Source organism: Dryobates pubescens, chromosome 18, assembly GCF_014839835.1.
Source record: "Dryobates pubescens isolate bDryPub1 chromosome 18, bDryPub1.pri, whole genome shotgun sequence".
NCBI classification, from domain to species: domain Eukaryota; kingdom Metazoa; phylum Chordata; class Aves; order Piciformes; family Picidae; genus Dryobates; species Dryobates pubescens.
Window position 1 is genome coordinate 19,885,918 of NC_071629.1, and position 26,776 is coordinate 19,912,693.

Sequence of the window (26,776 nt, forward strand, 5' to 3'; positions counted from 1 at the left end):
GGAACAGGCTGCTCAGGGAGGTGGTGGAGTCGTCATCCCTGCAGGTGTTCAGGAAACCTGTGGACATGGCACTTTGGGCCATGGTTGAGTGGCCATGATGGTGTTGGGTTGAAGATTGGACTTGATGATCTTAGAGGTCTTTTCCAAATGAGATGATTCTATGATTGCTGCAAAATTCAGCACATTCTGCTCTCCTTTCTGGTCTGGCACTGGAAGGGAAGAGTGCATGGGGCAGCCTCTGGCCAAGTCACAGATAGTGACAGAGGCGATAGAATGGAAGTCCTGAACCTCACTAAGGTAAAGGGATGGAGCCAGTTCAGTCCCTAATGAGGTTTATTAAGAACAGCAACTGTATTGGTCCTTTGGCAGTCTTGGCAAGGGCCAAGGGTATTAACTCAGTGCAAGGACTGAAATAGAACTTAAGTTTTATTTTTAGCACTGGTCTCTTCAGGGCATGTTGGAAACCTGAGCAGCGAAGGGAAGTACCATCCTGCTCCCTGGGAGCCAGGCACCACCGTACCCACACAGCTGGAAGGGGAAACTGGGAGAGCTGGCTTTATCTGGCACCTCCCTGGAGCTTCCCTTGGTTGGGGTTATCCACAATACAGACACATTGATGGAGGTGCAGAAGGAAAAGAGCTTCCCAGATCACCTAACAATTTGATGTTCCCAGTCACCCTGTTTTATTATGCATGAATGCAAATGTTATTGGCCACATGTGTAGCTCGTACTTTGATTAAGTTTTAGCTTTGAGTATTTAAAGGCAGACTGCTGTAAAATAAGCATACCCATTATGCTGCTCACAAATTATAGTTGTGAAAGCCTTCAGTGTGCCTACTGTGGGAGGGGAAGCTCCAAATAGAAAGGAGATTTAATTTGCCTCGGAGAGAATTTGTCTTGCTGAACATGTCGATGAAGACAGCCCTCAGTAATCCCAGCACAGGGCACAGGTTATAGTGAAATGGTTGACTAGTTTCCCATTCCAGGGAATCCTGATTAATTCCTTACTTTACAGAGGTGGTTAGATTTTGGGGGAGAATTCATTCCAGTGAAGCTTTGCTCCGTGGCAGGCTGCTGCCTTCATTATGGGAAAGCAGACCCCTCCCCCCCCCCAAAATGCAGGTACTTGTGCCAAAGAATATTTAAATGAGGTTCTTTAAAGGAAAAAGGGATTTAGTTTATCACATTAAAGCCAGATAAAACCTTTGTTGTTTTTGAAAGGTTGCAGAGTACAGCAGCATGCAGTTCATTTTCTTTTACTCTAGTAAAAGGGCATTGAGTCCATCATCAGTAAATTTGCAGATGACACCAAGCTGGGGGCAGGAGTTGATCTGCTGGAGGGTAGAGAGGCTCTGCAGAGGGACCTCGACAGGCTGGACAGATGAGCAGAGTCCAAGGGCAGGAGATTGAACACATCCAAGTGCCAGGTTCTGCACATTGGCCACAGCAACCCCAGGCACTGCTACAGGCTGGGGTCAGAGTGGCTGGAGAGCAGCCAGGCAGAGAGGGATCTGGGGGTACTGGTCAATGGTAGACTGAACATGAGCCTGCAGTGTGCACAGGCAGCCAAGAGGGCCAATGGCATCCTGGCCTGCATCAGGAACAGTATGGCCAGCAGGAGCAGGCAGGTCATTCTGCCCCTGTACACTGCACTGGTTAGGCTGCACCTCGAGTCCTGTGTCCAGTTCTGGTGCCCTCAGTTTAGGAAGGAGGTTGACTTGCTGGAGCGTGTCCAGAGAAGGGCAACAAAGCTGGGGAGGGGCTTGGAACACAGCCCTGTGAGGAGAGACTGAGGGAGCTGGGGTTGCTTAGCCTGGAGAAGAGGAGGCTCAGGGGAGACCTTCTTGCTCTCTACAACTACCTGAAGGGAGGCTGTGGACAGGCAGAGATTGGTCTCTTCTCCCAGGCAGCCAGCCCCAGAACAAGAGGACACAGTCTCAGGCTGCACCAGGGGAGGTTTAGGCTGGATGTTAGGAAGAAGTTCTATACAGAGAGAGTGATTGCCCATTGGAATGGGCTGCCTGGGGAGGTGGTGGAGTCACCATCACTGGAGGTGTTCAGGAGGAGACTTGATAGGGTGCTTGGTGCCATGGGTTAGTTGTTTAGGTGGTGTTGGATTGGTTGATGGGTTGGATGCGATGATCTTGATCTTCCAACCTGGTCTGGTCTGGTCTATACTATTCTATACTATACTATTCTATACTATACTATTCTATACTATACTATTCTATACTATACTATTCTATACTATACTATTCTATACTATACTATTCTATACTATACTATTCTATACTATACTATTCTATACTATACTATTCTATACTATACTATTCTATTTGCATTTTGATTTGGGAGATCACAGTTCCCCTTGTAAATGTACCCTGGAGTTGACAAGGGCTGCTAAACCTGTCAGTTGACCTGAGACTTGGTGAAATTGAGCTCCCACGTCTCAGGGGGTGCATCTAATGTGGTGGCTGTTCCCCTTCTAATAATCCCGTTGTTCAGATCCCTTGTTACAGTCCTTGCCCTTAGTTAGATGGATGGCTTCGGTGTAACACGGAGGTGCACCCCCAGAGCCCTGAATTCTGCTGCTGCCAAATTTGCAAGCAGGAGGCTTCTGCGCCAAAAGCAAAGCAGTGAGCAGTGAATATAAATATTTGAACTGACATTAAAAAAATAATCCTTTGCCTAAGTATTTCTAGACTTCTTTTTCACCTCTGTGTCCTTTCAGGCTGAACTGTTTTCTGTAACCCACTTCCCCCCTTCTGTAGAACCTCCCAAGTAATTCTTTGCAACCTTAATTAGTGAAGAAGAACTGACTAATTGCTTTCCAGCTATGACTTTTTAATGAGTGCTTTCTAATCATGGGCATTCTTCAAGTGTTTGTTTGTTTTTAAATGAATAAAGCCATAATCCCCTCACATGATTGTCTTGCTCAGCAAGATAGCTATTAATAAGCTGCTTCTGCAAGTGAAAATAAGGTGAACATTGTGCCTGTTTGAATTGCAGCTTGCTGTTTACTGTCACTCTGTTGCAGAAATTGGGATGTTTGAACTTTGGGAGTTCAGGCAAAATTCCAGTGTTGGTCTTAACTAAGCCTGGTGTAGGGCAAAGTTATTCTGGTGGGTTCGTTTCTGAGTTGGCTCAGTCTGCCTGTATACCTCCTGCCTCTCCTCCCTTTTGCTGATGGAGGCTGAAGGAGAGATGCAGCTGGGCTTCTGTATTTCACTTAAATAGTGTTTGAAGAAGATTCTGTTGCATAGTATCACAGTATCAGTCAGGGTTGGAAGGGACCACAAGGATCATCTAGTTCCAACCCCCCCTGCCTTGGGCAGGGACACCCCTCACTAGATCAGGCTGGCCAGAGCCTCATCCAGCCTGGGCTTAAACACCTCCAGGGATGGGGCCTCAACCACCTCTCTGGACAACCCATTCCAGGGCTTCACCACTCTCATGGGGAAGAACTTCCTCCTCACCTCCAGCCTGAATCTCCCCACCTCCAGCTTCATTCCATTCCCCCTAGTCCGCTCACTCCCTGAGATCCTGAGCAGTCCCTCCCCAGCCTTCTTGTAGCCCCCTTCAGATACTGGAAGGCCACAATGAGGTCACCTCAGAGCCTTCTCTTCTCCAGACTAAACAGCCCCAACTCTTTCAATCTGTCCTCACAGGAGAGGTGCTCCAGCCCTCTGCTCATCCTCGTGGCCCTTCTCTGGACACCTTCCAGCACCTCCAGATCCCTCTTGCAATAGGGGCTCCAGAACTGGAGGCAGTACTGCAGGTGGGGTCTCCCCAGAGCTGAGCAGAGGAGGAGAATCCCCTCCCTTGCCCTGCTGGCCACACTTCTCTTGCTGCAGCCCAGGATCTGATTGGCTTTCCGGGCTGCAAGTGCACACTGAGAGCTTCTACTCCACCAGCATCAGTCTTTGTGATCCACAAAGGCATCACTTGATATCAGTGCCCTGTGCCAGGGGAAGTTTAGGCTCGAGGTGAGGAGAAGGTTCTTCACCACTGGAGTGTGCTGTCCAGGGGGGTGGTGGAGTCCCCATCCCTGGAGGTGTTCAAGAGGGGATTGGACGTGGCACTTGGTGCCATGATTTAGTCATGAGGTCTGTTGTGACAGGTTGGACTTGATGATCTTTGAGGCCTCTTCCAACCTTGGTGATTCTGTGACTTTTGCTCTCAGAAAAACCTGTAGTGGGTTGGTTTTCCTCAGGCTGTTTTCACATCTAATGGTTTTGAGGCCAGTTTTGCTGTTCTGCACTTAGTGAATTTGGGGGATGGATTCCCATCTGTGTGGCATGCAGCAGTGTACAAAATCAGCTTCTTGACTGACTTCTGGTCTGCAGAGTGAGCCCCTCTGGAGCTTGCCCAGCAGGGAGTGAGCCCCTCTGGAGCTGTTCTCTTTGCCAGTTAGTAATCTTACCATGCCAGTGGGTATCTGGTCTGATTTGTTAGAAAAGATCCTCAGAGATGTATGGGAGGGAACTGAGGAAGACTTTTGTTTGGTGCTGCAATGAAGAATTAATTCAAGATGTGGCAACAGCTGGGGGTGACAATTTCGAGTTGCTGAATAAGTATTGTAATGGGCATTTATCACTGGCATCACATGGGATTAAACACTTTGAGGTGATTGTTCTTGGGCACAGCCTTGGGGAGGGTTATTACCATAACACAACTAGTTGTCATGGCAATGCATGGAGAAGAGGGAGACTCTTCCTTCCTCCTTTGCATTCTGCACTCCTCTGTTGAAGGGAAGCCTGAGACCATTAACAAAGCTGTGTAGCACCAAATTGTAGTCTTCCTGCCTGAAAGCAGGGCACGTTGGGTGTTGCTTCTGTGGATTGCTTTCTCTGTGTGAACCAGGCATCTGCTTTCTCATGTCTGCTTCACTGCACGGTGTGCTCTTTTGCTTTGCTGTAAGAACCAGGTTGAGCTCCCCATATCTGCCAGCCAAGGTGAGAACAAGGTGTCACTTGGGTGAGGACACTCCTGATCAAAGCTGTGCAGGAAAATGGGGTAATGCTGTCCTACAGGTTACCCAGTCTGATTTCCCTGGAGCACTTCACAGCCTAAAGGGTGATGAGTTAAAGTGAAAGCTGATACCAGAATAAAGAACATCTGTGCAATGCCATACAGTAAATTTACTCTCCCTGACTTCTTAATGGCTTCTGTTATTTAGCAACATGAGTGTTGCTAGCATTTCATTTCTGTGTGAGTGGGGAGTCCTAGTCCAGCAGTTCACTGTGCTCACCTTGGTGAAACTTGAGTCAAGGTGAAGGAGTCTCTGCACAAATACTCAAATTACCATTCTGGAGGCTAATTTATGATTAACATGTCCTTTTAAAGATCCAGCTTTGTAAGTACACTGTAAGCAGCTCCTAAGAGTTTGGTTTGTTCAGCAGATTCACTTTGTTTCATGTAATGAAATGTCTTCTTAAGCCTTTCCCTGCTTGGGTTTCACCTGAGTATGACTCTTGCCAGTGCTGAGTGACTGCTGCATGCATGTGCTCAGCCTGAAAATACATGTGTGGTAGCAAAGAGGTTTTTATGATGAAGTATAAATCAGACTGATCACTTTGATAAATACTCCTTTTCTTCACAGGAAAGCTATTTCATAGGTTTGTGTGTTTCAACTCTGTAGTCCATTTGCAACACAGACTGGTTTGGGTTGGAGAGGGCCTTGAAGATAAGCCAGTTCCAAACCCCCTGCAGTGGGCAGGGACACCTTTGCCAACCAAGTTACTCAAGGTCCCATCCAGCCTGGCCTTGAACACTGCAGGCTTGGAGCCTCCAGGACTTCTCTGCCTCAGCACCCTCATGGGGAATTCTTCCCAATGTCTAATCTAAATCCAGCTTCTTCCAGCTTGAAGCCACTGCTCCTCATCCTGTCTCTCCATGCCTGGGCCAAAAGTCCCTTTCTTGAGCTCTCCTTTAGCCCTCCTCAAATACTGGGAGGGTGCTCTAAGGTATCTCTGGAGCCTTCTCTTTTGCAGGCTGAACAAACCCAACTCTCTCAACCTGAAAATACCATTTTGGGAGTGTTTTTATCACACAGAAAAGCTGTGCCATGTCTGAAGTCTCAGTCAATGTTGTGTTTTTTTCAATCATTCTTACAAGTTGAGTAGTCCCAAGTTAGTTGTTTGATAAAAGGCTTTGCAGCCTCAGATAGAATGTTATGTGTTTCTTTTATGAGTTTGGGTTGCAGAGTTTTTGTTGATCTGGAACCATTCTTCCTCACAGTTGCTGCAGCCCAAGCCATAGCAGAAGAAAGAAGAATCCAAAGTGGCATTAGCCCTCATGCAGTCCAGACCTCAATAAACCTAAGGACAGCAACTAAACCAGGTATAATTATTGATCACTGTTTTCAATGAAGTACTGGGCTCACCAGGGAGAGTTAATAGGGAATGAATAAAACATCTTTCAAATCAAAGTTTGCTCCTCTTTGTTCATGGAGCATCAGAGCATAAAGCACCTGGTAGATGGTTCATAGATTTGTTGAAGGTCTGCTTTTAATGACAGACTGTTGCTCCTAAGTCTCTGAGAGTTCAGTTGGTAAAGTTGTTTTAACTTTCCAGTGAGGCCTAACAACAAAGACATATATTTGGTGCTCTGGTCAGGTTAGCAGGTCATTTCTTGCTGAAATTCAGGTTTTTGTAGCTGCAAGGACTCTAAACAGTCTTGGTTCTGCTTAGCCTGCAAACTGGCTCTGCTGCTGCACTTTGGGTTTGTCATAATGGGTCAGCTATCTGTTCTTAGAATGAGTTCTCCCAGGTTATTGCAATTCTTGATCAGAGGAGTTAATACATACAAGAGTGAGGAGCAGAACTGAATTTGTAGTAAGGGTCTGTTCTCACACATGTGACTGCTGCTCAGGCTTGCATTTGACTCTAGGCCTTGGCCCTTTTAATCCTGTGTTTGCTTTCTGCTGCACCTGTTAAAAACAGGGGATTGGTTGCTGGGAGGGAATGGAAAGGGGGTGGGGGGAAGGAAGGGATTCAGCTTCCTGTGTTTGTTTTTTTCATGTAAGATGTATCTCTAGTCTGGTAAAGTGTATCTCTCAACAAGTTGCATTTGATTTTAAAGACTTCTGACTTGGAATGTTCACAATAACTCACACTGATGGATCTCCACTTTCTCTTCTGACAGTGATAGATGGCTCCACTCTGAGAACAGAGGAAAGACAAAGACTGGCCAGGGAGCGTAGAGAAGAGAGAGAAAAGCAACATGGTATTTTTTATTCTCTCTTTAAATAGCATTTCCTAACCTGGTTGTGAGAAAGGAATGCCTCACTCCTTGCTCAGTCACTTTTTTCAGCTTGCTGGGGACAAGAGGATGTCTGCTCTTGGCCTTGTGTCACAGACTATCTGTGAACCTAAATGGAGGAGTATTAGAGAAGGAAACTTGCCAGAAGGTTTGAGCTTCTTGAAGCTTCTTGGCACATCTGACCTTCCATTTCTTAGGGACCACCAAGCAAATTAAGCCAACTACTCATTGAAAGCCTTAGCAAAAAACACTCCTGAGAGTAAAACTTTCATGCTTAGAGTTGTTTTCCTGTCTCCTTGAAGGCTGAAGTTTGGGGAATGCTGATTCAGAGAAAACCAGAAAAGGTTTAGCTAGCTGAATGGCTTTTCTTCTGTGAACACTGCTTCCCTTGTTTCCTAGCACTCTGACATGGGTCCTGACTTGAAGTGTCAGCACTGTACACTTTATCTCAGCAAGGAATCTGAGGCCTAGAGAAGAGCATAGAGCTCTTGCCCAGCTTTATGCTGTGATGTGAATCAGTGCATGTATGTGCAGCAGCAGGTGAAAGGGTAACAGTATGCCCTGCAGTCCTGCTGTTTGGTCTCCCAGATTGTGAGGAGTGCTGTCTCTCTGGCCTGTGTGTTTGTTTCTTAACATAAGAGCAGACACAGCAGCAGGAAGGATTCTGTCATCCTAACACAGAGAGAGAATAGGACTAGGACACAGCTCAGAAATATTTTAAGGGCCTTGTGTGTAGATGCTACAAAGGAGGGCCATGAAGATGACTGGAGGGGGGGGGATGGAGCCACCTCTCCTGAGAGGACAGGCTGAGGGAACTGGGGTTGTTCAGCCTGAAGAGAAGGCTCCAGGGAGACCTAACAGCAGCCTTCCAGTACCTGAAGAGGGCTACAAGAAGACTGCAAAGGGTCTGTTTCCAAAGGCCTGCAATGCTAGGATGAGGGCCAAGGGTTTGAAATTAGAGAAGAGGAGATTTAGATTGGATGTTAAGAACAAATTCTGCAGCATGAGGGTGGTGTGACGCTGGAACAGGTTGCCCAGGGAGGTAGTTGAGGTCCCATCCCTGGAGATATTCAAGGTCAGGCTCAAAAAGGCTTTGAGCAACCTGCTCACTGCAGGGGGGATAGGACTAGGTGACCTTTGGAAGTCCCTTCTGACCCAAACCATTGTATGCTTCTGTACATCATCCAGAACAGCTGATGGTTGGTGAAATGCTCAGCTGGATGGGATTCACTTTCTAGAGCACACCATGCTCTGTGCTGCCTGTGAGTTGTTGCTGTAATTATCTGGCCTCTCAGCTCCTTTTGTCTGCCTAGCCATGGAAAATGATTGGCACTGTGGATTCAACCACCTGCTTTTGGTCACAGGACCTGAAGCTTCCTGTTAAACTGCACACAGCTTTTCCTGGGTGGAAGCTGTGGAGAATAGTGACCTAACTCTTTTGAACTGTGAGCTTTTCACAGCTTATGACTTGGTGTTTTAAACATTTTCATTGTATCTTGTTCTAAAAATAAACCAATCATAGAATTGTTAGGGTGGAAAGGGACCTCTAGGATCATCCAGTTCCAACCCCCCTGCCATGGACAGGGAACATCTCATACTGGAGCAGCTTGCTCACAGCCACATCCAGCCTGGCCTTAAAAAACCTCCAAGGATGAGGCTTCTACCTCTTCCCTGGGCAACCTGTGCCAGTGTCTTCATGGGGAAGAACTTCTTCCTAACATCCAATCTGAATCTACCCACTTCTGGTTTCTCTGCAATACAAAAATCACAACATGGAAAATTCTGCCTTTTGATAACTCAGCTTGCTATTGTGATGGCAAGCAAAGTATGTGCTTAACACAGGGTGTGTGCATATCCTGACATGCCTGTCTAGACAGTAAGAATCTAATGGCAGGAAAGGTTCTAATTGCAGCCTAACCTGGGGCAGAATGAAAGACTCCTCTGTCATCATGTGCAGTGTCATCCAGCTCTGCAAGCTACTCCTGCTGTATGTTTTCACATCAAGTAGTGATGATTTTCTTTCTAGTCTCTCACCTGTGACTTGTGTTTTAATGGCAACAAATAGTTTCACTTCCCTCATTTGCTTCACAATTTACAGCTGCCAAAGAGACCCAGCTCCTGGAAAAGGAGAGAAAAGCAAAACTCCAGTATGAAAAACAGCTGGAAGAAAGGCAGAGGAAGCTGAAAGAACAGAAGCAGAAAGAGGAGCAACGGAGGGCAGCAGTGGAAGAAAAGAGAAAACAAAAAATAGAAGAGGAAAAGGTACCACATGTCAAAGTTCTGTACTTTTAAAGAAACTCTTATGTTGCTTTCCTACATTACCATGCTTCCTATTACAGGAGGGATCTGGAGGTGCTGGAAAGTGTCCAGAGAAGGGCCATGAGGATGAGCAGAGGGCTGGAGCTGCTCTGCTATGAGGACAGACTGAGGGAGTTGGGGTTGTGCAGTCTGGAGAGGAGAAGGCTCTGAGGAGACCTAATTGTGGCCTTGCAGTATCTGAAGGGGGCTTCAAGAAAGCTGGGCAGGGACTTTGTAGGGCATCAGGGAGTGATAGGACTGGGGGGAATGGAACAAAATAGGAAGGAGTAGGTTCAGATTGGATGTTAGGAAGAAGTTGTTCCCCAGGAGGGTGATGAGAGCCTGGCAGAGGTTGCCCAGGGAGGTGGTGGAAGCCTCCTGCCTGGAGGTGTTTGCAGCCAGGCTGGATGTGGCTGTGAGCAACCTGCTGTAGTGTGAGGTGTCCCTGGCCATGGCAGGGGGTTGGAACTGGATGGTCCTTGAGGTCCCTTCCAACTTTATAACAATTCTATGATTCTATGCTCTGAAATGGTGTGAAATAGTTACAGAAATGGTGAATGTATTAGAACATAAATATTGTCCATATCTGTACAGTGGCCTATGTAGACAAGTCCTCCTTCCCTGACCCAGATCTGGCCTTAGCTATAGCTGAGGCACTAAGGACTTCAGGAGCTGTGGCTGCTCTTTGGCCACTGGTTATTTTTCACATAAGCAGAAACATCACCCCACATTTCTGGATTCCTTTCACTGCACTTTGTAGATCCTTTCTAAATCAACATGGGTGACAGGTCTTAGACTTACCTTAAATCTGTGTCTTGCTTCCTGGGAGCCCCACTGTGGCCTAAGAGGCTCACATTCTCTCAGTTCTTCTAAATGACAGTTTGCCATCCTGTGATAAGCTGTTATAAAATTGTTACCAGTGTAGTTACCATTTGCTGCTTTGAACTGTGTTGGGTGTTCTTGCTCCACTCTTTGGCCTTGCTTTGACTGCAGGCAGACCTGCAGGGTGGTGTTGGGCTCAGAGTGTTTGCTGCAGATTGATAAAGTAGAAACAAATACATGGAGTTAAGGCCATCCTTTCTGAAGACTGTGTCTTCTAGTGCCTATTAAGGGTCATGCAAGTTTGCAAAGGGTTCATTGTCAAGATAATCAGCAGTAAAGATGTGACAGAGAGGTGTACTTTGATGCTGTGAATCATTCACTGAATCACCAAGGTTGGAAGAGACCTCAAAGATCACCAAGTCCAACCTGTCGCCACAGACCTCATGACTAGACCATGGCACCAAGTGCCACATCCCATTGAGGAAGAACTTGTAAGCCTGGCTGGCTGTTCCCTTGGAGCCCAGCCATGGTTACATTGTTGTAGCAGTACCTCTTTTTCACCCTTTTTGAGTGTCAGTATTGTATGCTAGTGTTTGGCTATCTATAGAATAGAATTATCCAGGTTGGAAAAGACCTTTGAGATCATTGAGTCCAACCTATCATCCACCACCATCTGATCAACTAAACCATGGCACTAAGTGCCTCATCCAGTCTCCTCCTAAACACCTCCAGTGATGGTGACTCCACCACCTCCCTGGGCAGCCCATTCCAATGGCAAATCTCTCTTTCTGTAGTCAGCTTCTGGGTGTGTTCAGATTGATATTCCATTGGAACTTCATGGGATAGTTTGCATTGCTGGAGGACAAGCAGAAATGTTTGGGTGGGCCTTGACTGCTGTCCAGTGCAGTATCATCTCTTTAAGCAAAAAGCCATCCCTTACACTCCAAGAGGGGTTAACTCTAAGCCTGCAGCACCTTTCTTCATGTACTTTTGAGGATGGTGGCTGTGTTTTAAGTGGCTATCAGGGTGAATAATTGAGGAATTTAATAGAATAGACCAGGTTGGAAAGGACCTTCAAGATCATCACATCCAACCTATCATCCAACACCACCTAATCAACTAAACCATGCAACCAAGCACCCTATCAAGTCTCCTCTTGAACACTTCCAATGCTGGAAGACAAGGCCTGGCCCAGGAGTGTTTGATTTGTGTTAGCCTTGTCTTTTATTTGGTCCCTGGAGGATGATGACCTTGTGCACTTGATGTGCAAACCTTGCTTTCAACCAGGAGGTGAAAACAGCTCTTGACTTTGGTGCAATGAAAAAGTTTCACTTTCAAAGAAGCTAACTATCTTAGTTTGCCAGCAAAATGCCACCTACAGTTGTAATAGACAGAAGGGTAGAGAAAAACACAAAGTCTCCAACTTTCTTCTTTGGTACTTCAGCCAAGTCTCACTTAATCAACTTCCTTAGATAAGAAAGAAGCAGCAGCAAATACTGTGGGGGGGAAAAAAAAGGTTGTCTGCCTAACAGAGTCTTAAAGGCAAATAGCCATGGCTAGGGTTAAGTTACCTGCCTTCTCCTAGTTCTTCTGCACAAGTGTGCAGCTTCCTGTGTTGATGTCTGGAGCTAATAACTGATTTTTTTGTTGGTGTTTGTAAAGTGAAGCCTATGTCTTAACTGTGACTTTGAAGAATTACCTCACTGCAGGACCTTCTGAAATACCAGATACAGATTACATAATGTCTGGGTGCTCTGGCACCTTAGGTAAACTCTAGCTCAGGTTTCTTTAACAGAGGGGAAGCTAAGCCTTAGATCTCTAGCACAGACTCCTAATTTTATCTCTTGTCACTGCATGGAATCCTTCCTCCCTTCCTTCCAAGTTTACTTTGTCTGTTGTATGTTGTGACTTTCTTAGTTTGTGTTGTGCAATGGTGTTGAGAGGTGGTGAAAGCCTTGTGCTCTCGGGGAGAGAAATGTTTGGATAACGAGTCCCCTTGGTAGCTTTCTGCAGCGCATCAGCAGTAAACACTGCTTCAAAAGATCACTTGGGGTATGACTGCTCTAGAAGAGAAATCTGTGGTTGACACATGACCTGGCTGGGAAGAAGTAGTCTAGCATGGTTGCACTTCATCTTTATGCACAGGAGCTGAAGTTCTCCCCCACTCCTGTTAGCAGTTGCTAGTCCTGGAGATGGCTCCCGTTAGCAGTTGCTAGTCCTGGAGATGGCTTCTTTCAGTCTTCTTTGCTGTGGTCTGGAGTTGGTCTTTCTTGCAGTTGCATTCATGTCTTGCTATTTCTGCTTTCATCACACCTCTGTTGATGCCAGTACCTTGGCTCAGTGCTTGCATAGCCCCCTGAAAATACAGATAACCTTAGACTCCATCTTTTATGATGACGAATTGTTACCACCTTTTAGAAGGAGCTTCAGAATATCAAACCATGTAGAGGTTAAGCAGTTCTTTTTGCTCAGTCTGGGGTTCATCCCTGTTTAGAGAGTAAGTAGTGTTGTTTACTGCATAGGAAATCTGGTAGCTATTTTAAGCAAAGAGTAGAAAAGCTTATCTGTGCTTTAGCTCAACCTAAGAATGTTTGCAGTGATTGAAACCATTCCTTGCCCATAACATTCGTGGTGTGATAGCTTTTGCAACAAAAGCCTGTTGTCAGACAGGGTAGGTGAAGCAGATTTAAAATGATACTGGGATGGGGAATCTCTGCTTTGTGTTCTGGCATGGCTGTGCTGTGCAGTTGAAAGCTTCATGGAGGTGTTGTTTGCTAGGAGCGATATGAAGCTGTGATGCATCGCACCTTGGAACGGAACCAGCGACTGGAGACGCGACAGAAGAGGTGGTCGTGGGGAGGCTCTGTTACTCCAGATTCAGAGAGCAAACCTGGTGAGTAGCACAGCTAAAACCCCAGAATGCTGGGTGTGAACACTGGCAGGTGCAGTGCTATCCATGGGGACCTGGGCATCCTTTCCTAGCTTGGGTCTTCCAACCAGGTTTGTGGGTAGCTCTTGGGCAGAGAATCGTATCTGTGCTTGCCCTGAAATGCTGCTCAGACTTAGAGCTGTTTTTTTTGCTTTGGGCAAGAGCTAGAGAAGAAACCACATGGGCAACACAACACCTGGCAGCATTGCATTGCCAGTCTCAAACCATCAGAGAAGGGGAACTGCAACATACAGTAAAATAAATCTGAAGTCCTTCAAACACAATACATTTAACAGTGTGCTGAGACTGATAACAAAAAACCCCAGCTGTGCTCTGTTCCTCTCCTGTATTACATCTACAGTGTTTACCCTTACAGTTGCAGAATTCCAACTAATATTTGAACAACCACTAATGGATGAGGAGCTGCAGTGGGCAGTCTCTGAGCTCCTCAGGGAATAAGTTCTGCTCCAGATTAGATGATGCATTTAACACGTTTTAATTTGAGCTGTTTCCTGTTGCAGGCAGTTAACTGTTTCTGCTTGTAACCATTCTGAGATCAGCCCAGCAAATTCAGGATTGCAGTGGAAGGGATGTTTTCATGCACTGCCATAGCTGAAAGACCCAGCCTATATAAGTAACATAAGTTACTGCCCAGGCATAAAATAACAAAGCAAAAAGCTTCAGTTCAGCCAATCTTCTGGATTGGTGGAACTGCATGGCGTGTGTTTGAGTAGTGTCTTCTCCTGTCACCTTGTGAGTTGACTTCTAAGTCTTTTGTTTATGACATGTTTGAAAGTGCTGTGATAGAAATGATCATGATGATGATATCCAGCTTCCCCATTTGATATTTTTTTTGGTTAACTTGCATTGTTCCCTCTTTGACCTTGTGACTTAGCTTACAAACCTTCTTCTTCTACAGAACAACAGACTGCTGATGAAGGTGGAACTGATGGTATTGATTTCTGAAATGTTCCTTGTTTTCTGTTGTTTCACACTCACTACTAACCTTTTAAACTTGAGTTGTTCTTTCTGTGGAACTAAGGAGAGCCATCTTCTTCCAAGGTCTTTTCCTGACTCTTGGCCAGCTGTCCAACAAATATGCTTCCTAAGTAGAAAGCAGCCCCCCCTGTGTTTTTTTAACTATCCCTCCCAGCTAATTAAACCACAGCATAAGTCATGGCATCCTGAGGGAATTTTGCAGGGCCAGGGATATGTGCACTTGGGGTTGTTTTTTTAAGATAAGTGGATGCAGCACAGGGAGAGCAGAAGAGAAAAATCTCAGTGACATGTATTTGAATATAAATCAGTTCAGTGTTCAAAGCCTTTTTGTAAGGGCAATTTTGAATCCTTTCATTGTTCCCCAGTTTGCAGAAGATGCATGGTAGGGTTGGGGACTCTGTCCTCTTTCTGCTTTGTTTTACCAGCAACTGAGGTAACATTTGCAACACCAAATGGCAGCTTCTTGACACTTTGGAAGGGAATGGCTTCTTTGTGCAGTTTGATACTTCTGCCATGAAGGATTTGTGAAAAATCAGATGTGTCCAACCAGCACCAGAACAAGAGGACACAGTCTCAAGCTGCACCAGGGGAGGTTCAGACTGGATGTTAGGAAAGCATTCTACACAGAGAGAGTAATTGGAATGTGCTGCCCAGGGAGGTGGTGGAGTCACCATCATTGGAGGTGTTTAGGAGGAGACTTGATAGGGTGCTTGGTTGCATGGTTTAGTTGATTAGGTGGTGTTGGATGATGGGTTGGATGTGATGATCTTGAAGGTCTCTTCCAACCTGGTTTAGTCTATCCTACCCTATCCTACCCCACCCCACCCCTAATTTAATGTTTTCATTAGATTTCTGGCACTTTCCAGTACACAGGCTGAGCCCATTCATGGAAATGCTTTGGTTCACTGATACATATGTTTAATAAGCAAAATTACTTCTTGAAGATGACAGCTCTCTACTGAGGCTCAGCTAAACCTGAATTCTGAACAGTCTGTGCCTGCTTCCAGCATTGCTAATTCAGTACAGCTGCCTCCAAATGCTGACAGCACGAGACTTCAAAATGCAACGAAAGTCTGGCTGAGGATGATTTAACTGCTGTGGCTGATTCTGGCAACACTAGAAGCATGTGTGTTGCATTTAACCTGTCTCTGCACAGCACAAATCCCTGATGTTCTCCCAAATTAGCCACTGTGGATTGTTTTACCTGTTCAACACATGTGCCTTGGATACCTTTATAAATCCTAGTACTCCATTCCTCCTTCCCAAATGCCATTTAACCTTGAAACTAGGAAATCACATTTTGCCTTACTTGTTTGGGAAAGCCCTGGCTTGATTTTCATTTGTTTTCCTCCTGCATTCTACCTTGCATAATTTTAAAGCTAAACTTTACAACAAACAAAAAAAATAACATTCTTTGTTCTCTCCTGATTTATGGGAAGGAAGTAAGTCTTGACTGTCTTGTGGTTGTGGAGGATGATCTTCAGTGCCACTCAAGCCCATGAAAAATAAAAGTGCCTTCCAATAAACATCCTGCTGTTGTAATAATCATGGAATGGCTTAGGTTGGAAGGGACCTCAGAGATAGAATAGAATAGAATTAACCAGGTTGGAAGTGACCTTGGAGATCATTGAGTCCAACCTCTCACCCAACACCATCTAATCAACTAAACCATGGCACCAAGCACCCTATCAAGTCTCCTCCTGAACACCTCCAGTGATGGTGACTCCACCAGCTCCCTGGGCAGCACATCCCAATGGCCAGTCTCTCTTTCTGTGAAGAACTTCTTCCTAACACCCAGCCTAAACCTCCCCTGGCACAGCTTGAGACTGTGTCGTCTTGTTCTGGTGCTGGGTGCCTGGGAGAAGAGACCAACCCCCACCTGGCTACAGCCACCCTTCAGATCAGCTATTCCAACGCCCCCTGCATGGGCAGGGACACCTTTCAACTAGACTTAGTTGCCCAAGGCCTCATCCAACCTGGCCTTGAGCACCTCCAGAGAGGAGCCATCCACAACATCCCTGGACAGCACATTCCAGAGTCTCACCACCCTCCTACTGAAGAACTCTTCCCAAGATCCAGTCTAACCCTATTCTCCCTCAGCTTAAAACCATTCCCCCTTGTCCTGTTGCCAGGCAGCCTTGTGAAATGTAGTAATAGGTGCTTAAGTATCATTAATAAGAGGAGAAGCAGCTAAGTTCAACCAAGTAGATCAAATTTGGATACCTGACCTTTTGGACAGGAATGGAACCTGGGGGTCCTGGTAGATAAAAGGAGGATCATGAACCAGCAATATGCCCTTGTGGCCAAGAAGGCCAATGGCATCTTGGGGTGTATTAGAAGGGGTATGGTTAGTAGCTTGAGAGAGATTCTCCTCCTCCTCTCTACTCTGCCCTGGTGAGGCCACATCTGGAATATTGTGTCCAGTTCTGGGCCCTTCAGTTCAAGAAGGACCTCAGGGAACTGCTTGAAAGAGTCCAGTGCACAGCCACAAAGATCATTAAGGGAGTGGAACATCTTTCTTCTGGGGAAAGGATGAGGGAGCTGGGTAACTTTAGCTTGGAGAAGAAGAGACTAAGGGGTGAGCTCATTAATGTTGATGAAGATGTGCAGGGCAGTGTCAGGAGCATGGAGCCAGGCTCTGCTTGGTGATGTCCAGCGACAGGACAAGGAGCAGTGGGTGCAAGCTGGAGCAGAGGAGGTTCCATGGGAACAGAAAGGAAAACTCTTTCACTGTGAGGGTGACAGAACACTGGAACAGGCTGCCCAGAGAGGTTATGCAGTCTCCTCTGGAGACATTCAAAACCCACCTGGAGTTCTGAAATTAAAAAATCAGTGAAAGCTCCTGAGTCAAATATTCCATTCTTGGCATTGCTGTCTGTTCTGAGGTGAAACATGCAGCATGTGGGCCTGCAAGGAGAAGTGTCAGGGCTGTGTCATAAAGCATCCTTGTAAATGAGGTTTGCTTAGGACTGCAAAGCAAAACTAGATGTTCAGGTGCCTCTGTGGTGAAGCTGTGCTATTAGAATAGAAATTGGGCTGCCAGAATCTCTCCTTTCTAAATAAAGAACTTCCTTGTCCTAGTAGAAGTTTGGAAGGAAGTGAGAGAGAATCTTAGCCTAATTTTATCCAACCTCAGACAGGCAGTGCTGCAGCACCCTCTCTCAGTGAAACTCTGGGAGAAGCTCTGACTGAGAGCTGCTCTCTCAACATTGCTCTCTTAAGATCCTGTGTTCCCCAGCTCCTTTCCCACTTACAAGCCTTCCTCCAGGGCAGCTGTATGTTTTCTTTGGCTTTGCTGCTGCAGTTTGCTTTCCCTCTTCTGTTAAAAGAAACACAGATGCTTGGTATCTCACTAGATGATCTTTAAGGTCCCTTCCAACCCAAACCATTATGCAGTGCAGTATGCTTCTTGCATTTCAAATCCCTTGAGGTAAGGATGGTAATTTTCCTTCCAGAATACAAAAGGTATTTGAGTTACTTCTTTAAAAGCTACTTTGTGAATACCTCCATGACCAGATGAACTTGCTTAAGAATATACTGTCTTTTAAAGCTGTTTTTTTCCCCCAAGTGAGTTGTCCAAAGCCTTAAAGTTTGCAGTAACTGTTCTGTAGGCAAGATAGGAGAAAAGTTCATAGTATCAGTCAGGGTTGGAAGGGACCACAAGGATCAGCTAGTTCCAACCCCCCTGCCATGGGCAGGGACACCCCTCACTAGATCAGGCTGGCCAGATCCTCATCCAGCCTGGGCTTAAACACCTCCAGGGATGGGGCCTCAACCACCTCCCTGGACAACCCATTCCAGGGCTTCACCACTCTCATGGGGAAGAACTTCCTCCCCACCTCCAGCTTCATTCCATTCCCCCTAGTCCTCTCACTCCCTGAGATCCTGAGCAGTCCCTCCCCAGCCTTCTTGTAGCCCCCTTCAGATACTGGAAGGCCACAATTAGGTCACCTCAGAGCCTTCTCTTCTCCAGACTGAACAGCCCCAACTCCTTCAGTCTATCCTCACAGGAGAGGTGCTCCAGCCCTCTACTCATCCCTGTGGCCCTTCTCTGGACACCTTCCAGCACGTCACAGAATCACCCAGGTTGGAAGAGACCTCAAAGATCATCAAGTCCAACCTGTCACCACAGACCTCATGCCTAAACCCCTCTTGCAATAGGGGCTCCAGAACTGGAGGCAGTACTCCAGGTGTGGTCTCAGCAGAGCTGAGCAGAGAGGGAGAATCCCCTCCCTGGCCCTGCTGGCCACACTTCTCTTGCTGCAGCCCAGGATCTGATTGGCTTTCCAGGCTTTCCTCCCCCAGCACCCCCAAGTCTCTCTCCTCAGGGCTGCTTTCCAGCCAGTCCCTGCCCAGCCTGGATTTGTGCCTGGCATTGCCTCAGCCTAGCTGCAGGACCCTGCACTTGGTCTTGTTGAAGCTCCTGAGGTTGGCTTGTGCCCACATCTCCAGCCTGTCCAGGTCCCTCTGGATGGATCCCTTCCCTCCAGCCTGTCTGCTGCACCACACAGCTTGGTGCCATCAGCAACCCTGCTGAGGGTGCACTCAGTGCCACTGTCCATGGCACCCACAAAGATGTTGAACAAGACTGGTCCCAGGACTGATCCCTGAGGGACTGTGCTTGTCACTGGCCTCCACTGGGCCACACTCTCTGGGTGTGGCCATCAAGTTGAGGCCATCTGAGCATTTGTATGCAAATTTATTGTCAAAAAAGCCATTGACTTCTTAAGGTTTTAGCCAAACAGAGCAAACTAAAATCCTCTGGAAAAAGAAACCTGAAATACCTGTATGAATACCCCTCACCAATTACATCTTCTCTGTCAAGGCATCAGTTGAGATTAGCTCATGCCCTCACCACTGCTCTCTGAGAAGCAGAGACTTTCAGTGCCTGGAGGGGGCTACAAGAAAGCTGGGGAGGGACTTTTGACAGGGGCTCATAGTGATAGGATGAGAGGCAATGGTGTGAAACTGGAAGAGGGGAGATTGAGACTGGAGATTAGGAAGAAATTCTTGAGAGTGAGGGTGGTGAGACACTGGCACAGGTTGCCCAGGGAGGTTGTGGCTGTCCTCTCTCTGGAAGTGTTCAAGGCCAGTTTGGACAAGGGCCTTGAGCAACCTGGGCTAGTGGAAGGTGTCCCATGTCAGGGGGATGGGAACTGCATGGTCTGTGAACCCAATCAATTCTATGATTCTGTGATACATTTTTGTTTGGAGGGTTGGTTTTGGGAGTTTTGTGGCTTGTTTGATTGTTTTCTGAACAATCATCTTTATGCCCTGTACTTTCTTGAGTCTTCTAGTGCAAATTTCATCCCTTGTCTCTTTACTGAACGCCTCCAGAACTTGCTCATTTGCTGGGGAAGAATTACTTTGCTCAGCGTGGTTTTTGTGCCTCAGGCCAAGAATTCTTGTCCCCTGAGCCTCACTAAGTCACTGACTCAATCTTAGAATTTGTGCAAGTGCTGAAGTCCTAGTCTGAACCAAGATGGGGTGCTTGGTGCTATGGGTTAGTTGATCAGATAGTGTTGGGTGATAGGTTGGACTCGATGTCATCTCAGAGGTCTCTTCCAACCTGGTTTATTCTATTCTGAAAGGAATTTGTATGATGTTTGGAGGCCTTAGGCTCACATAACTGAGGTCAGGCAGGAGCTTTTTAAGAGCAGACACTAGAGGGTAGTCTTCACCTTCCAAAACACCCAACTGCATGATTGAATGAGCTTCCTGATGTTGGTGTATGAAACCTCTCAGCTGTTTTAGTTAGCCCAGTGCTCAGGCTTCGTTCATAAAATGACTCTCTTTTGTTACTGTTAGGATGCTGGGAAAGCATCTGCTAAGCTCAGGTCTTAATTTCTTCACTGGAGATTCTCCTGTCTCCCTCTCACCCTGTGAGATGTGCTGGAGCAGGTCAAGGAAATTGGAGAGGGGCTTTGAGAGCAGGTCTTAGGAGGAAAGGCTTGTGAGGGATCTGTGATTGTTTAGCCTGAAAAAGAGGAGGCTTAGAAGAAACTTCCTTGTTCTCTACAGCTACTTGAAAGGAGGGGGAGTGAGGCCTATTTTGGTCTCTTCTCTTAAGGAACTAACAACAGGACAGGAGGAAATGGCATCAAGCTGCACCAGGGGAGATGTAGGTTGGATAATAGGAACAATTTCTTTCCTGCAAGAGTGGCACAGGCTGCCCAGGGAGGTGGTGGAGTCACCATCCCTGGAGGTGCTCAGAAAACGTGTAGATGTGGCACTTCAGGACATGGTTTAGTGGGTCTTTTCCAATCCTAGTGATTCTATGACTTTGGAGCTTCAGCTCCAAAATCTGGTTTTCTCTTGACATGGTTTTTGCAGGAGTCCCCTAGCTCAGGAAGCCTGGGGTGAGTGCATGAGTCAAAAGTACAATGGCAGGGCTGTCCCTGGGGATCCTTATGGCCTGGCTCTTGCTGTAACATGCTGGCTAAAGGGAAAAGATGCTGCCTGTGTGGTGAGCAGTGCTGCTTTTTCCTTTGGTACTTATGCACTAATGAGTCCATGTCAATCATCTTTGCTGTCCAACGTGCCAGCAAACTGGCTGATGTGTGTTTGATGTGTAGACGTTCTTGTGTTTATTGTTCTAGTCTGCACTACTTTGTGTGCATTGCTGACTGAAGTGTCCCTAGAAAGAGGTAGATGCCTTCACACTCTGGAGCAGTGTTCATCCTGAAAGTCCCATCATTTGACATTAAAAAAGCAGATATTGACCTGGCTTGTAGGACACTTGAGATGTTGCCAGGTGAGATGTGATTGGTTGGTTGTTTCTAATGCGTGTATGCACGCCTCGGTGTATACACACAGCGAGGGGGGGGAAAAAAAGACTTAATGCCTCTTGTGGCAATTCTGTTTCAGAAGAGCTGCAAAATTGATAGGACACATGAGCTTAAGGGCTGGCTCAAGGGAAAAAAGAAGGAAATTTCAAGAGAAAAATGGTGCATCTCTAAAACATCCACAAGCAGCTCTCAGGAAGTCATCAGAAACGGGAAGGCTGTCTTCCTGTTCCTCAGGGCTTGCTTTTCTTCCTCCAAAAGCATTTGTTTAGTTTGGTTTGGTTAATTAGTGATTGAAAAAGCTGCTTGCACAAACACAAATGATGAAATGCATGCCTGGTTTTTCAAGCCTTAGTGTTGCATTCCCTCCGTGACCAGTCCGGTCACAACACACACCCCCTCAGTACATCTTGCTCTTTAAGCCCATGTAACAATCACTTAGATGCACACAAAACTTTGGCATTGCTCCACTGGAAAAAAACCAGCTCAGTGCCTTTTCTCTGCACCTTACAGCTGGTGTTAATTGTACCAAGTCTGTTCAAAGAGCGGGGGGAAAAACACCCAACCCAAATCGTTCCTATTTCTCGCTCTCATTAAGCAAAAGTGCAAATAGCTTTCAGGATGTAACACTTCCAAAGCCAGCTCACAGCAGTGTGTGAAAGGTGCTTGCTCAAGTGTGAAGATGGATTCTAAAGTAAGCAACTCTGTCCCCAGGCAGCAAGAGGTCCACCTCCACAGCAAACCTGAAGCAGACCGAAGCTGTCATGACCAAGCGGTTGTCATCCTCTGCGGCGCTCCTCAACGCTTCCGAGCGAAGTAAGTCTTTGTGGCTACTGCTTCCCTGTTGGCTGGGGAGCGGGGAGCCAAGAGGGGCAGTGCTCCTCCTCTTCCTCCCTCCCTGTGTGACTCTCTTGATGTGTTGATCTGAGATGTGTTCTGTGCAATTTGTCGATCCAGCTTGACTGGTGAGGGCTTTGAGCCGCTTGCTGTGACCTCTGTTAGAGGAGAACGACGACGGTAAACGCCTCTGGTTTGTTACCTCTGATCCCTCCAGTTGTCCTACTCCAGTCAAATCTTGGGGAATGATTGCTCCACAAATCATTTCACATCATCTTGAGGGGGTTTGCATGCCTTAAATCACACCTGATAAATTTGGCAAACTAGAAATGGTACAGAAAATGATAGCAGCTTTGCCTTGCTTGGGGTAGAGAGCTTCAGTTGTTTGATTGCCTGTGGGAAGGGGAAAATCAGCTTAGTTGTGACATCTTTCTGTTGCATCAGTCCTGTACTCTGTAGGCACACACTGGAATAGTGGAGTTCTGCTTTAACCAAATGAGAGAAGGGGTGCATGAAAAGTTCTTGACATTTGGGAGGAGATTGGTTGATTTTTTGATTTGGAGTTCTGGCATGGTTGTAGCCTTAGCCTGCAGCTCTGCCACCATTTCCTAGCCCAACAAAGTAGAATAGAATAGAATAGGTTGGAAGAGACCTTCAAGATCCTCGAGTCCAACCCATCAACCAATCCAACACCACCTAAAGCAACTAACCCATGGCACCAAGCACCCCATCAAGTCTCCTCCTGAACACCTCCAATGATGGTGACTCCACCACCTCCCCAGGCAGCCCATTCCAATGGGCAATCACTCTCTCTGTATAGAACTTCTTCCTAACATCCAGCCTAAACTTCCCCTGGTGCAACCTGAGACTGTGTCCTCTTGTTCTGGTGCTGGCTGCATGGCAGAAGAGACCAACCTCTGCCTGTCTACAACCTCCTTTCAGGTAGTTGTAGAGAGCAATAAGGTCACCCCTGAGTCGTCTCCTTCTCCAGGCTAAGCAACCCCAGCTCTCTCAGCCTCTCCTCACAGGGCTGTGTTCCAAACCCCTCACCAACTTTGTTGCCCTTCTCTGGACACGCTCCAGCAAGTCAACCTCCTTCCTAAACTGAGGGGCCCAGAACTGGACACAGGACTCCAGGTGTGGCCTAACCAGTGCAGTGTACAGGGGCAGAATGACCTCCCTGCTCCTGCTGGCCATACTGTTCCCCATGCAGGCCAGGATGCCCTTGTCCTTCTTGGTGACCTGGGCACACTGCAGGCTCATGTTCAGCCTACCATCGACCAGTACCCCCAGGTCTCTCTCTGCCTGGCCGCTCTCCAGCTACTCTGACCCCAGCCTGTAGCAGTGCATGGGGTTGCTGTGGCCAGTGTGCAGAACCTGGCACTTAGATATGTTCAATCTCATGCCCTTGGCCTCTGCCCATCTGTCCAGCCTGTCGAGGTCCCTCTGCAGAGCCTCTCTACCCTCCAGCAGATCAGCTCCTGCCCCTAGCTTGGTGTCGTCTTGCTACTGACACTCAGATATCTCAAACTGCTAGTGCACTCCTCTGCTTGCAAGCATTCTGAGTTGCTTAATGTGCCATTGACTACCAAGGAATAGAAATAGCCTGGAAGGCAATTATTTTAATATTATTTTAATTATCTTCAATTATCTTTTAATTATCTTGAGTTTTACCAATTTCTGTGGCTTCGGGTCTCATTTTAAACTGCAGCTGCAAGGCAGATGAAGCTCCAGACTGCAGTGTGTCATGTTTAAACTGTGCACCACACAAGTAGTCTTAACAAGGATGTAGAGAGTGACATAGACCTCTGTTTTTAACACTCTCCAGTAAATCTGCTCATGTGAGTTTCCTCTCTGCCCCATCCAATGCATTCTGTCAATGATGGCTATTTGCCCTCTCCAAGTGAAAATTATTTGCATGAGTACATATGAGGAGGTTGATGAAGAAGTTCTTCACTGTGAGAGTGGTGAAGCCCTGGAATGGGTTGTCCGGGGAGAGGTGGTTGAGGTCCCATCCCTGGAGGTGTTCAAGACCAGGCTGGGTGAGACTCTGGGCAGCCTGATCTAGTGTGAGGTGTCCCTGCCCATGGCAGGGGGATTGGAACTAGATGCTCTTTGTGGTCTCTTCCAACCCTGACTGATTCTATGATGCTATATCAACTTGTTTCAACCTGAGATTTCCCTATGGGGCATCTGCTCCATGTCTCGTAGGAGCCTGCCTGTATCCCAGATGTGTTGCTCTGGGTTTTTATCCCAATGATTAAAAAAGCAATGATTAATAAGCTAAGAGCTGTTTAATATGAGCACAACTTCAGCTATGTCTGTGCTCCAGTGGTTTTTGTCAGTCTGGAGCCTTCAATCAAATGAGCCATGCTAGAAGATTCCCTGACCTGGACACAACTAACAGGGATTTTTGTGGGTTCATGTTGGAAGGGGATGCAGCAGAAAAACTTGTACTCATGCACTGCATGCCTAGTAGGGAGTCAGTGAAGATATCTACACTGGCATAGCTGCAAGGGACTCTGAGTCACTGGAGACTGCTTGTGATTTTAAATGATATATAATGTGTCTGCAGGCTTCAGCTCTGAGTCAGAGACGGGGTTGTAAAGTCTAAATTAAGTACACAGGAAGGCACTATTTATCAGCTAATTGGGATTGCTCTCAAACTCACTGTCATCCCTGAAAATCCTTTATGATTCCTTGTTCACATTGGAGGAAAAAAAATTCCAAGTGGCCTAAACCAGAAGAAATGTGGACTTGGCTACAGCTGATCTGTGTGGTCAGGATGTAGAGGTGGACTGACTGGTTTCGGTCAGCACAGCAAGTTGGAGTGATTCTGTGCTCTTTGTTTGGCACTCAAGGAGAACTTGGCTCTTTGGTAAAAGGTGGTTCAATTCAGGCAACACAAAATCCAGCCACAGAATTCACCAGGTGGCTTCTGCCATGCTCTTGTTGCCTGGGAAGGTGGAGGAGCAGAATGCAGAAATGAGAGGGAGATGCTTGGCCCTGGATCAGTGGAGTGTTCTGTCCGCTGTGTTCAATGTAAACCCTGAGCTCGCTCTTACTCATACAGATTGTGAGCTGTGGCCTTTAAAATGAATTATCTTTCCTCAAAGGGTGTTTTACTTACCTAAAAGGAGTACAAGGGTGGCCTCAGTAGGTCAGCCAAGACATCTACTGAGACTGGCACCCTGCTGCTCTGATCAGTAGCTTACAGGAATATGAGAAATAATGCTTCCTATAGAGTAATTCTTCCCTGATCCAGCTTTCCTGCTTCTGAAGGATTCATGCTATAAAGTGACTTAATTCTTCTGTATCTCAGGGAAGTGGGGCAGGTGTTGGAGGGGACTTGGAGGCTTTTCAGTGTGATTAATCCATGCACTTTCACTTCTAGGTACCACAAAGAGGAGTGCCTCATTAAACAGGCTGAATAACAAAGTTCCTCTACATTCGCAGCAGTCAGCACTCAAAGGTTCACAGGTGGAACAGAAAGGTGCTAGAAGCCAGTTTGTTTGGAGACTTGGGAGGCAGTACATGGGGTATTTCAGGCTGGCTTTAAACCACACCCCAGTTTCATGATGAAGTGTTTTCACTCATGCTTTCCTTGAGAGCACTGTGGCATAAATATTACAGACCTTGCAGCGCCAGCTGTTGGGTAACTGTCTGTAAACCAGCCTTGTTCCATCTGAAAAGTGGAAGGGTGGGGAGAAGAGTAGGCAAACCATTGATCTCATGAGAAAATAGTGGTTTGTGATGATAGATTGGGGGGTGTTAGCAAAAGCAAAGCATGGGGAGGGCAGCTTGGAAGATCATATCTATGAATATCTTGTTAAAAATAATCTTCCTTACGCTTGGTCTCTAGGAGGAGCAGAAAAGAAGAGGAGCACATCTTTGAGTAGAATGAGTAGTAAACCCCAGTCCTCTCCAGACCTAGAAAAAGTGAAAAAGGAAGAAAAAACAGGTGGTTGTTTCATAAAGCTGAGTATTTCTCTTTCAAGCTGTTCACAGTCAAGTTTGGATAGGCTTAATTTCACTCCTTTCCTTGGTTCTTAAATTTTTAGGGCCTTTTTAATGGCCTTTGAGGAATCCTGTGCTAAAGCAAAAATTGTAAATGGTAAAGATTAAATTTCTCCCTTTGGACAAAAAGGAGATCCTTTAAGAAGGACTTTCAAGTGGCCCTCTAAGTAGATGGCAAAATGTCTCTCTGCTTAAGAGAGACTTACTTGAAAGCTTGTAGGCTTAAATGTAAGAGTAAAAATGTCAGTGCTGTGTTCACTTCTTACTTAAATCTTCTCTTTGCTTTTTGAACTCTCTCTTTATTTAGTTTGAAAGCAACTTCTCTGTTCCTGCTGCTGGCCTAAACTTTGTGCATGCAAATGAAGGAGGAAGCCTGTTCTTACTTGAGTCTCTTTTGGTCTGTGTATTCCCCACTAGGTTACAAATCCCTCCTTTTCTAGGAACTCTTCCTAAACCTGAAGACCAGCAACTTTTCTAACATCTTTCTTTTTTTTCCTCTTTAACAGCTTTCAAACTTTCCTTTTTAGCAGCTTTTGCCAGCAGTGGAAATGATACTCTGCTCTTTTTGTATGGGAGGGTGATGGATGCTGTCCTTGCAAATGTGTTACGTGCAGATGATGGCTGATGATCACCGTGGGCCTTGTAGAAGGGCCTTACCTGCAGTCTAAACAGCACAGCTCTGAAGAGCTGGGTCAAAATCAGTTCATATTTTGACCAACTTCAGCTTTCATCTCTGTTGTATGCATGCCAGGCTTTGCACATTAAAATGATCAGTGTTAAGCAAGCCAAGGACAAGAAGTGTAGCATAAGAGATTGCGGCGTTTAA

The 26,776-nt window shown here is 46.4% G+C and overlaps 1 protein-coding gene across 4 annotated transcripts in view; it reads left to right on the top strand.

Annotated features, from left to right (window-relative positions):
• Positions 1-26,776, top strand: part of MAP7D3 (MAP7 domain containing 3) — a 63,749-nt gene that overhangs the window by 11,955 nt on the left and 25,018 nt on the right. For 2 of the 4 annotated variants that reach the window (XM_054169362.1, XM_054169364.1), the window contains exons 1-5: positions 13,142-13,276; positions 14,232-14,264; positions 21,811-21,912; positions 25,328-25,426; positions 25,796-25,894. In XM_054169362.1, coding sequence (XP_054025337.1) covers positions 13,180-13,276; positions 14,232-14,264; positions 21,811-21,912; positions 25,328-25,426; positions 25,796-25,894 — 430 coding nt within the window. In that variant the 5' untranslated portion in view covers positions 13,142-13,179. Of the gene's footprint in view, positions 1-6,240; positions 6,343-7,146; positions 7,228-9,361; positions 9,526-13,141; positions 13,277-14,231; positions 14,265-21,810; positions 21,913-25,327; positions 25,427-25,795; positions 25,895-26,776 lie in introns of those variants that run through there. The other 2 variants (XM_054169366.1, XM_054169365.1) reach the window with 2 other exon arrangements.